The following is a 12,512-nucleotide window of genomic DNA, read 5'->3' on the forward strand; positions in this document are numbered from 1 at the left end:
GTTGCTTTTACGCCAAACATAACGTTTTGCATTGTTGCCAAAAACTTCAATTTTGGTTTCATCTGACCAGAGCACCTTCTTCCACATGTTTGTGTGTCTCCCAGGTGGCTTGTGGCAAACTTTAAAACAACACTTTTTATGGATATCTTTAAGAAATGGCTTTCTTCTTGCCACTCTTCCATAAAGGCCAGATATGTGCAATATACGACTGATTGTTGTCCTATGGACAGAGTGTCCCACCTCAGCTGTAGATCTCTGCAGTTCATCCAGAGTGATCATGGGCCTCTTGGCTGCATCTCTGATCAGTCTTCTCCTTGTATGAGCTGAAAGTTTAGAGGGACGGCCAGGTCTTGGTAGATTTGCAGTGGTCTGATACTCCTTCCATTTCAATATTATCGCTTGCACAGTGCTCCTTGGGATGTTTAAGGCTTGGGAAATCTTTTTGTATTCAAATCCGGCTTTAAACTTCTTTACAACAGTATCTCGGACCTGCCTGGTGTGTTCCTTGTTCTTCATGATGCTCTCTGCGCTTTTAACGGACCTCTGCGACTATCACAGTGCAGGTGCATTTATACGGAGACTTGATTACACACAGGTGGATTGTATTTATCATCATTAGTCATTTAGGTCAACATTGGATCATTCAGAGATCCTCACTGAACTTCTGGAGAGAGTTTGCTGCACTGAAAGTAAAGGGGCTGAATAATTTTGCACGCCCAATTTTTCAGTTTTGATTTGTTAAAAAGTTTGAAATATCCAATAAATGTTGTTCCACTTCATGATTGTGTCCCACTTGTTGTTGATTCTTCACAAAAAATACAGTTTTATATCTTTATGTTTGAAGCCTGAAATGTGGCAAAAGGTCGCAAAGTTCAAGGGGGCCAAATACTTTCGCAAGGCACTGTAAAACCCACATCACAGCACAGGGGTAACCCAAACAAGAATACCTCATACAATAATACTAATACTAATAATGGCAGAGCAATTCAACAGCAACTTCATACAAGAACGAACCCAGTCATCAACATAGATTTTGCAATAATCTGTATTATTTTCTAGTGGATGAGTGCAGAGGGTATGAATGTGGGGGGTGTTCATCGACACAACAAAGGCCTTAAAAATGTCCACAGTCTTCTCGGCCACATGTCATTAGTACACCTCAATACAGTTCACATAACAATACACAACTTGCAAGCAACCTCCCTTTTAACTAAAATGTCCACATACTTCTGGCAGGGCAATAATAGTCCAGCTCCAATGATCTTCAATGGGAAGTGCATTAGGAAAATAGAGAGTCTGTTGCAGGGTAAAGCACTGGAACGATAGAGGGAAGAGAAAGAGAGAAAGAGAACAAGAGAGATCTTAGCTGTGGTCTTCAGGCGTGCAGGTGTACTGTCTGACTGTCCGATGGTTTGTATGTTAAAGCTTCGCAACAATGTTGCTACGAATACATGCAATCCATAACGGGCGCGGTCCCAAACTAAAACAACCACGACCTAGAGCGATTACACCGATGATTGAGTTAAATACTCTATAAACTACACACGCTGAAAACAAACAAAACTTCTGCAGCACAGCACACACAATCAAACTGTCGCGCCACCAAAGAGCTCCTCCCCAAAGAGCTAAATGAACTCTCTTTATTTCCTCCTTCCTTACTGCTCATGCGCTCTTAAAGTGGCAGTGCACGGTGAAGGCTCCGTGCAGATTTCGCCACAAGATGTCTCAACAGCATAATATGCTTGCATGATATTCTTGTTATTAGAATGTATCCCTTTAGACTCTGGTGTTGGCAGTTGCACTTCCTCCCTCAGTTGGGGCTCAGTCACCTGGGATCCAGAGAGGGGAGAGATCAGGCTTGTCTTTCACATGTCCCTGGTGCTCTGCAGAATATCAGAAAGAGAAGAGGACAGGAGGGAACATTGTCTTCATATGTGGATGAGTCTTCACCTATTCTTAGACCATGTGAAGGGATGGCGTGATTAATGGGGAACCAATTACTTGTCTGTGCAAGTCACTCCCTCCTTTGACTTTGGGGGATGTTTGGGGTGGTCTCTGGAACCATTGTATGTTATCTCTGATGTTGTAATTATCCTGGGAAAGTGTATGACCTAGAGGCTCACTCCCCTCAGTGAGCTTGTCCAGGAGTGGGGTCAAGAAGGGGTTTTATTGAGATGGGAGTATCTGGAGTTTGATTCAATTTGATTTATGCCATTGGATGAGTTGGTGTTTTTGTGCTATGAAGTACCAGGAACGAGATCTGAACCTCGTCTTAGGGGCCGAACTGAACAATGATTTATAGCGAATGCTATCTGGCTACGGGATACTTCTTTCTCATTTAAAAAGTCTCACCTTGTGACCGGTTCAGAACATTTGTGGTTTGTTATGTAGACCGGGGGGTGGATCTCTTGTATAAAAGATATCAGCAGCCTTTGTGTTGTGTTTCTCAACGGATCATCAGAGACGGTGGTGATTCGTTGGCAAGCCATTGCTATTCCAAAGCTCTCACTAATAAAGATTTGGTTTAAGTAAAACTGACTTGTGTGATAAGTTTGTCTCTCCTCATTTGATAATACAGAAATTAACTCCACAAGAAATATTTTTTTTCCTCCTCACGTCTTTTTCTCTCCTCACGTCTTTTTCTCTCATGTATTTTTCTCTCCTCACGTCTTTTTCTCTCCTCACGTCTTTTTCTCTCCTCCTCATGTCTTTTTCTCTCCTCATGTCTTTTTCTCCTCTCCTCAAGTCTTTTTCTCTCCTCCTCACGTCTTTTTCTCTCCTCCCCACGTATTTTTCTCTTCTCCTCACGTATTTTTCTCTCCTCCTCATGTCTTTCTCTCTCCTCCTCACGTCTTTCTCTTTCCTCCTCACGTCTTTTTCTCTCCTCACGTCTTTCTCTCTCCTTCTCATGTCTTTTTCTCTCCTCCTCACGTCTTTTTCTCTCCTCCTCACGTCTTTCTCTCTCCCCACGTCCTTCTCTCTCCTCACATCTTACTCTCTCCTCCTCACGTCTTACTCTCTCCTCCTCACGTCTTACTCTCTCCTCCTCACGTCTTTCTCTCTCCTCCTCACGTCTTTCTCTCTCCTCCTCACGTCTTTCTCTCTCCTCCTCACGTCTTTCTCTCTCCAAAAGTATTTTTCTCTCCTCCCCACGTCGTTTTCTCTCTTCCCCACGTCGTTTTCTCTCTTCCCCACGTCGTTTTCTCTCTTCCTGACATCTTTCTCCTTCCTCCTCCAGTCTTTCTCTCTCCACAAGACTTTTTCTCTCCTCCTCCCGTCTTTCTCTCTCTTCCTCCCGTCTTTCGCTCTCCTTCTCACGTCTTTCGCTCTCCTCCTTACGTCTTTCTCTCTCCTTCTCACATCTCTCTCTCTGCTCAAGTCTTTTTATCTCCTCCTCACTTCTGTTTCTTTCCACATATCTCCAGCTCCACAGCTCCTCAAATATTTCCATCTCCTCAAGTCTTTTTCTCTCCTCCTCAAGTCTATCTCGCTCCTCCTCAAGTCTTTCTTGCTCCTCCACACATCTGTTTCTCCACAGAGGTCCATAGATCCTCATCATCTTAAACATTATTTCCATCCCCATAAATTCTTGTCTCTCCTCCTCAAGACTAATTCTCTCCTCCTCAAGTATTTTCATTTCCTCCACTCGTTTTACATCATATTCCATAATGTCCTCCATTACTGATAGATATGTAAAACCGTCGGTTAAGATAAGTATTCCCCGGTCCAATTCTTTCTCGACAATCCAAAAGCTCAGCCCCGTCTTCTTTGAGATGTACAATAACAACTCTGTTTTAAAGCAAAGAGACATGATTTAATTGTAGTGTTATTGACACTTCATCCAGCTGTTTTTGATGGAACACTGATCATTTGTCAGTAAGACTAGATTGTATTTTCCTTTTTTTTTTTACATCATAAAGGTATTTATTTCACATTTTTATTTAACCGTGCAGGCAAGTCAGACAATTTGAATAACTGGACCACCATTCGAAGTTATTGACCAGCAAGTTAAATCTCAATCTAAATCAGACAGAGCACTAACTTACCACTCTTCATTGCTCCGGATGAAACAAAGTAGTACGATCTGTTATGTCCCACAGTCCGCATTCTGTTGATCTTCTCAAACAGTTCTGTCACCTGGCTTGGAGGACCAGACTCATTGTTGAACACATGGTATCTCTGACCATATCTCCGAACAACTTGCCCCAGTGGTTCACCTGCTTTTTGGATATAGTCTTCTATTGATGTACGTTTCAACATGTCTCCATGTGTGAAGAGTATCATGGTGAACTTTCTCACCTCCTCACCAAATATGTCCTCCATCTTTTGTACAGCTGCATTCTGTTCCTCTGTGAACCTGCCCAGCTGGATCACCAGTAGGAAGATATTGACAACTTTGTATGTTTTGTTCTTTAAGGATAGAAACAGTTCGTTACTGGACACCTCAGCACAGTCTAGTCCAGGAGTGTCCACGAGAGCTATCTTCCTCCCACAAACAATTTCTGTCTTCCTCTCACAAGTTTTTGTCACAGTTGAGAAACTACATGATGATTTGAACTCCTCCCTGCGTAGGATGGTGTTTCCCGAAGCACTCTTCCCGCATCCAACTTTCCCAACCAGCACAATTTCTATAAGACAATCAGGATCTAAAACACAAACAGTGCATGTAGATTATACATAGTCATCTCAAAATTTTACTAAAATAAACTGACAGAAATATATATTTTGCTTGAAAAGACAGATGGTTTATTTAACACTAATGGTTAAGATGAAGAAGAGAGAACAAAGAAATTACTTTGAACTCTTGTTCTCAAAGTCTGATAATTGTGACTAGTTGTCTTACCAGATAAGGGAGCCTGTGCCATATCATCTCCCTCTACACATCACCAGGGATGCACCATATTACAGATAGTCACTGCAACAAAGTAAGCAGGTGCAAAAATGGGATTCAACTACATTTGTATTTTGAATTAATGCATGAGCCGTGCTTTAAATGTTTGACCTCTAGGCTCCTCACCAACGTAATAATGTTTTAAATGCAGTAGATTTACTCCCAGTGGTAGGCTAAACCAAATATTGTTCTTGCTGTTTAAAAAATATATACACTACCATTCAAAAATTTGGAGTCACTTAGTAATGTCCTTGTTTTTTTTAAAGAAAAGCACATTTTTTGTCCATTAAAATAAAATCTAACTGATCAGAAAAACAGTGTAGACATTGTTAATGTTCTAAATTACTATTGTAGCTGGAAACGGCTGATTATTTACGGAATATCTACATAGGCGTGCAGAGGCCCATTATCAGCAAACATCACTCCTGTGTCCCAATGGCACGCTGTGTTAGCTAATCCAAGTTTATAATTTTAAAAAGGCTATTTGATCATTAGAAAACCCTTTTGCAATTATGTTAACACAGCTGAAAACTGTTGTCCTGATTAAAGAAGCAATACAAGCAGTACAACTGGCCTTCTTTAGACTAGTTGAGTTTCTGGAGCTACAGCATTTGTGGGTTTGATTACAGGCTCAAAATGGCCAGAAACAAAGACCTTTCTTCTGAAACTCATCAGTCTATTCTTGTTCTGAGAAATGAAGGAAATTCCATGCGAGAAATTGCCATGAAACTGAAGATCTCGTACAATGCTGTGTACTACTCTCTTCAAAGAACAGCACAAACTGTCTCTAACCAGAATAGAAAGAGGAGTGGGAGGCCCCGGTGCACAACTGAGAAAAGGGACAAGTACTTTAGAGTGTCTAGTTTGAGAAACAGAAGCCTCACAATTCCTCAACTGGCAATTTCATTACGTTAGATTCTGGGTTAAACCTGGAACATTGTTACACTCAGAAGGATAGTATCTAACAGTGAGAGGTTTCAGAAGTTAATAGATGGCTTTTGAATGTGTAGAGGAGACGGGTGGAGACCTTAGAACCTAACAATGTCACTGAGGGAGAGAGGGTTATGTATAATGTTTACATTATGTCAGGATATGCTATTGTTAGCCATCGGGGATCCTATGGGTGGGTCCTCTGGGAGGAGAAGAGACACAGTCTGGTATCAATCACCATGACAGCCTTGAGTTGGGGAGGAGTGAGTACTTTGGGGTAGAGTTCAGGTCAGATGAAGTGAGGAAGAACAGATATCACTAAAGGTTCTGTCTAGCAACAGAGATGCATTGGCTGTTCAGATGTGGTGGAGGAGACTCAGCCTAGGAGAGAGGGTTAAATATCAGTGCTTGTGTGAAATGTTGTGTGTGTGAATGCAGCTATATCGACCCTTTGGGAAGAATTAAAATTGGTTAAGCTTCTCTAGTGTCCATTGAGTTATTTACTCTGAAAATAACAACCTAACAATTAAATAGTACCCTCAAAACACCAGTCTTAACGTCAACAGTGAAGAGGCAACTCAGGGAGAGGCAACTCTGCTAGCCTTCTAGGCAGAGTTCCTCAGTCCAGTGTTTGTGTTCTTTTGCCCATCTTAATAATTTCTTTTTTTGGGCCAGTCTGAAATATGGCTAATTCTTGGCAACTCTGCCTAGAAGGCCAGCATCCCGGAGTTGCCTCTTCACTGTTGACGTTGAGACAGTTGTTTTGCGGATACTATTTAATGAAGCTGCCAGTTGAGGACTTGTGAGTCATCTGTTTCTTAAACTAGATACTCTAATGTACTTGTTCTCTTGCTCAGTTGTGCCCCGTTACTTGTCCTCTTGCTCAGTTGTGCACCGGGGCCTCCCACTACTCTTTATATTCTGGTTAGAGACAGTTTGCGCTGTTCTGTGAAGGGAGTAGTACACAACGTTGTATGGGCTCTTCAGTTTCTTGGCAATTTCTCGCATGGAATAGCCTTCATTTCTCAGAACAAGAACAGACTGGTGAGTTTCAGAAGAAAGTATTTTTTCTGGCCCTTTTGAGCCTGTAATCGAACCTACAAATGCTGATGGTCCAGATACTAAATTAGTCTAAAGAAGGCCAGTTGTACTGCTTGTTTAATCAGGACAACCGTTTTCAGCTGTGCTAACAATTTCAAAAGGGTTTTCTAATGATTAATTCGCCTTTTAAAATGATAAACTTGGATTAGCTAACACAGCGTGTCATTGGAACACAGGAGTGATGGTTGCTGATAATGGGCCTCGGTACACCTACGTAGATATTCCCCCAAAAATCTGCAGTTTCCAGCACAATAGTAATTTACAACATTAACAATGTATACACTGTATTTCTGATCAATTTGATGTTATTTTAAATGGACAAAAAACAAGGACATTTCTAAATGACCTCAAACTTTTGAACAGTAGTGTATGTTTAGACAATAAATAAGCAAAACATCTTATATTTTGAAGTGTAACATTTCTCGTAATTGAAACACCTTGTCCTTAATAAAGTGACAACCAGCAGTTGAAACATTAAAGTGTCCCCCCAGCCCGTTTCTGTAAAAAACTGAGGGATGGGGCTGGAAAAATGTGACCACTTTCAAATTCATAGACAGAGCAAAGGATGCAAGGATTGACCATCCATTCATGATAAAAAATTATATTGTTTTGGCTATTTGAGGCTATTTGTTTAAATCTCCTTTTTTTCTCAAATACTGGAGTAAAACAAGCTTCTACTTTGGGTTCTGATGATGTCTGACAGTTGAACTAAGCTCATGAGGCATTTACAAGTTATATTCTTCAAGAATCAGTGGGTATTTTTCAAATTATTATTATTATTATTATTAACTCCAGAAATGGATGTAGCAACTACAGATTGCCCCTTTAAGCTGAACAAATAATTGAAATGTAGCTTGTGGCTAGCCCAAGTGCCTATTGGGCTTACCTTGAAGTTGTTGGTAATGTTGGGCGACTTTGTCCTCTTGAAAATGTCCATACTTATAGGTTACAATGAAAATGCGTCATGTACAATTATCTGAAATGACAAGCATTTAGAATTAAAACATGTAAATGTAAAGTTACTAGGTACAAGAAACACCAGGGAGATACAATTACCTTCAACTTTTGGTACAATGAGAATACAAAACTCAGTGGACTGAGCCCTTGTTACATATTAGCTGTTTGCTTACCAACTACACAAGGCAATTTGCAACTGCAAGCAACTTCATATAGCCACCCAGAAAAAAAGGCAAACGGACACCCAGACTTCATGTTGAATTGTTTTTTAGCTGCAGTAAAATATATCCAACAGTGATGACAGGCATTGACAAGACGGTCACAGACACACGTTCACTGGTTTGGTAGGACATTGATATATCTTTTAGGAAGGAGCTACAGTAACGATACATGCCCTCAATGTGAAGTTACATCCATCCATAAATACAGAGCACTGGTACAACCCTTTTCACATAAACATTTTAAGGTAACGTTATTAAGAAAAAGCATTGAATTACCAATAAATAACTTGCTAGCAACAGCTAGTGTGACAGTAAAGCGCATCATGGCAAGTTCGCAAACACTTGATTAACTTGTCGAAATATACTTTAAATGCATTAACGGCAACAAAAAATATATACATAGTCACATTCGATAATGACCTTGGGATATATGAACCTGTTTTCAAAAGACTATTGTGTTATAGTTTTAAACAGTTTTTATCTACAAGAGGAAATAGACACGAACCTGCTCTCAGAATATCTCTCTCAGACTGAAGAGCAGGCGGACCAACTTTCCAAATGGGGGAGAAGCACTAAAAACCCAATAGTTGTTCTTTCGAGGAAAATAATGCAAAAAAGGTCCGTCTGAAGACCTCTCGTATTGCCAACCTTCCTACGATGGCAGTACATATTTTTTTTTATGAATTCTACGACACATAATGAAAGGAAACGTATCACACCCTTTAGTGAAGTGAATGGTTTCACCCACTACTCTGCCAGAGAACCGCGGTGTTCTATAATATTACTTTGTGCGCAGCGCGAGTGGGGTTGATGGAAACTCTACTTTTTCACAAGGCTAAGGATCAAAGTCCAAACAAAACATTAATTTGTTGCTTTTTCATGAAATCCACCGGACAACAGTGACTGCGATGGCGACTTCACAATTGGGAAAGCATGAATGTAAGTACTCAAATATGACTATTGATTAAATTCGGAGTATAGTGTTGTCTATTCTGAGTGTTGTGGATTACTTATACCAGTATGGGTGAAAAACCTAAAATTGACTTTCTTGACCCCCATTGCCACACCTTGATTCAGACAACATGCCATTTTGTTTATGAAAAGTGTAGGCTCCATACTCTGTGCTACTCGTGTGTGTGTGTGTGTGTGTGAGTGTGTGTGTGTGTGTGTGTGTGTGTGTGTGTGTGTGTGTGTGTGTGTGTGTGTGTGTGTGTGTGTGTGTGTGTGTGTGTCATACTTCATATCTTATTACGGAATCCACACGAATGGAAAACATATGTTTATACATGTTTCAAGATAACTAAATCTATGATAATGCATGAACTCTACTGCTGCTCTGTAGACTACTTACTGCACTTGATGTTTTAATAAGGGTACACTGACTGAGTTGAATCGGTTGACTGATTTACTCAATAAATCCTATCTGAAATGGGATTGTTTTGTAAAATGATATCTTTAGGGATATTTTAATACATAATTGTTATTCTATTACAGCAAGTTCAGGGGGACAACAAGAGACAAAAAGAAACAGCATTGCCCTCCCTATAGAATGTAAGCATAACACACACACACTGCCATACAATGATGTACAATATGTTGTGGAGCAGAGTACATTAACAATAGTGTGTACCTTTAGACAGACACACTGTGACAGTTTTAACTTCTTTTTTTTAATTTGGGTCTTGAACTGAAGTAATAATTTTGCGTTTTTAGTTTCCGAGCTGAGGATTGTCATAGTGGGGAAGACAGGAGCAGGGAAGAGTGCATCAGGAAACACCATCCTGGGAAGTACAGAGTTCGAAGTAGATTGTGCTGCCCAGTCTGTTACCAAACAATGTGATAGGAGGAGTGAGACAGAGATGGGCATCACAGTCATCGACACCCCAGGTCTTTTTGACACACAACTCCCAGAGTCTTCAGTGAGGACCCAACTGGTGGAGTGCATCGCCCTCTCCTCTCCTGGACCCCATGTCTTCCTGCTTGTTGTCCAAATTGGTCGTTTTACAGAGGAACAGCAGAATGCTGTTAAGAGGATCCAGGACATCTTTGGAGAGGCAGCAGTGAGACACACCATGGTTCTGTTCACCTGTGGAGATAAATTAAAAAAGAAGAGCATTGAGGAGTTCATCCAAGAGGCTGGTGCAAGACTAAAGCAGCTCATTGAGACATGTGGAAACCGATACCACGTCTTTAACAATGAGAACACAGACGACCGTGAGCAAGTAAAGCAGCTGATGGACAAAGTTACAGTCATGGCGAAGGAGAATGAAGGGAGGTGTTACACCAATGACATGTACCAACAAGTGGAGAGAGCCATACAGAGGAGAGAGGAAGAACTGAAACAGGGGTATGAAAAAGAGCTGAAAGAGAAGGAAGACCTGGAGTCAGAATTAGAGCGAGTAATGAAGGCACTGGATCTGAAAGACTCTGATATACAAGAAAAGCAGAAAGAGATAGATGACCTGCAGGGTCAAGTGAAACGGATTAGAGAGGACAAAGACTTGCTAAAAAAGAAAAATCAGACAGTCAGAGAAAAGGCAGAAAAAGACTTTGACAGGAAAAATATTGTTGTTAAATTCGCTAGAAAATCTGCTGAACGCTGTACCACACAATGATGTTCTGCACAAACATGTTGTAAAAGAGCAGAGCAGTGGCAGAGACTGTTGGCATGGTGTCATTATGAAGTTAATGCTTGACTTCATAACTATCACTGCTTGGTGTGGGCAGCCATGTTAGGCTTAGGCAGCCATTTTACTGTAAGTGATTATGCATGGCTCTGCAAATACAACAGCAGCCAGAATTTGAGCACTTATGTTGCACATTAACCCAGTTCAAACACCTGTAATATCTGCCATACAAAGACAATGATACAAATAATGATTCTGTTGATGGCTTTTGCATAATGCTTGCTTACATAATGCAATATTAATCTCATGTTAATGTATATTATATTCTATGATTAATATATTTTCATAGAATGCTAGAGGAGTTTGTCAACCATATGAACTTAGTATGTATTTTGCTTTATTCAAATTAGATGTTTAATAGAATGACTGTTCATGTCATCTTTGATCTTAGATTCATGGTACAGTGACTTTAGAATGTAAAGTTTGGACTTCACATTGCAGTAAAGTGTATTTAATAAACCTTCCATTTTGTAGTACAGCATCAATGTCCTTTGTTTTTACTCTTCATTAGTGTGTGTTGGGTTTGCACAGAAAGGCACTGAGCAGTGTTATAGTTAAAAAATAGTGCTGGTTTAAAAAAACAAATGAAGTTCATTTAATACTTGTTCCTGTTTGCTCAAGAAAAGACACAAACCACGAAAGCAATATTTTTACAGTATCAATACAATGTCCATGAAAATTAGCAGCAATTGTATACTTAAGCAATGAGGCACCTTGGGGGTGTGGTATGTGGCCAAAACACCAGGCTAACGGCTGTTCTTTATTTATTTGACTCTTTATTTGACTCTTTGCAAACTGGAATCCATACATCCTGAGGCTGCATTCAATGTAGCGGGGGATTTTAACAAGGCTAATCTGAAAACAAGACTCCCTAAAATGTATCAGCATATCGATTGCACCACCAGGGCTGGCAAAACCTTGGATCACTGTTATTCTAACTTCCGCAACGCATATAAGGCCCTGCCCCGCCCCCCTTTCGGAAAAGCTGACCACGACTCCATTTTGCTGATCTCTGCCTACAGACAGAAACTGAAACAAGAAGCTCCCACTCTGAGGTCTGTCCAACGCTGGTCCGACCAAGCTGATTCCACACTAGAAGACTGATTCCATCACGTGGACTGGGACATGTTTCGTATTGCGTCAGGCAACAACATTGACGAATACGCTGATTCGGTGTGCGAGTTCATTAGAACGTGCGTTGAAGATGTCGTTCCCATAGCAACGATTAAAACATTCCTTAACCAGAAACCATGGATTGATGGCAGCATTCGCGTGAAACTGAAAGCGCGAACCACTGCTTTTAATCAGGGCAAGGTGACTGGTAATATGACTGAATACAAACAGTGCAGCTATTCCCTCCGTAAGGCTATCAAACAAGCTAAGCGTCAGTATAGAGACAAAGTAGAATCTCAATTCAACGGCTCAGACACAAGAGGTATGTGGCAGGGTCTACAGTCAATCACGGACTATAAGAATAAATCCAGCTCAGTCACGGACCAGGATGTCTTGCTCCCAGGCAGACTAAATAACTTTTTTGCCCGCTTTGAGGACAATACAGTGCCACTGACACGGCCTGCAACTGAAACATGCGGTCTCTCCTTCACTGCAGCCGAGGTGAGTAAAACATTTAAACGTGTTAACCCTCGCAAGGCTGCAGGCCCAGACGGCATCCCCAGCCGCGCCCTCTGAGCATGCGCAGACCAGCTGGCTGGTGTGTTTACGGAC

At 40.9% G+C, this 12,512-nt stretch overlaps 2 protein-coding genes across 2 annotated transcripts; one reads left to right on the forward strand and one right to left on the reverse strand.

Annotated features, from left to right (window-relative positions):
• Window positions 1-798: 798 nt before the first annotated feature.
• On the reverse strand, window positions 799-8,624 carry LOC135530216 (trichohyalin-like). The gene is made up of 5 exons (XM_064958582.1): window positions 8,606-8,624; window positions 7,809-7,898; window positions 4,844-4,915; window positions 4,047-4,646; window positions 799-3,789 (listed from the first exon to the last, which is right to left on the reverse strand). Exons 3-5 carry the CDS (start codon window positions 4,863-4,865, stop codon window positions 2,582-2,584), a joined length of 1,830 nt encoding a protein of 609 aa, XP_064814654.1. The 5' UTR covers window positions 4,866-4,915; window positions 7,809-7,898; window positions 8,606-8,624; the 3' UTR covers window positions 799-2,581.
• A 157-nt stretch (window positions 8,625-8,781) lies between these two features.
• Window positions 8,782-11,259, forward strand: LOC135530217 (GTPase IMAP family member 7-like). The gene is made up of 3 exons (XM_064958583.1): window positions 8,782-9,039; window positions 9,595-9,651; window positions 9,814-11,259. Exons 1-3 carry the CDS (start codon window positions 9,009-9,011, stop codon window positions 10,713-10,715), a joined length of 990 nt encoding a protein of 329 aa, XP_064814655.1. The 5' UTR covers window positions 8,782-9,008; the 3' UTR covers window positions 10,716-11,259.
• Window positions 11,260-12,512: the final 1,253 nt, after the last annotated feature.

Source organism: Oncorhynchus masou, unplaced genomic scaffold (assembly GCF_036934945.1).
Source record: "Oncorhynchus masou masou isolate Uvic2021 unplaced genomic scaffold, UVic_Omas_1.1 unplaced_scaffold_1292, whole genome shotgun sequence".
NCBI lineage: Eukaryota > Metazoa > Chordata > Actinopteri > Salmoniformes > Salmonidae > Oncorhynchus > Oncorhynchus masou.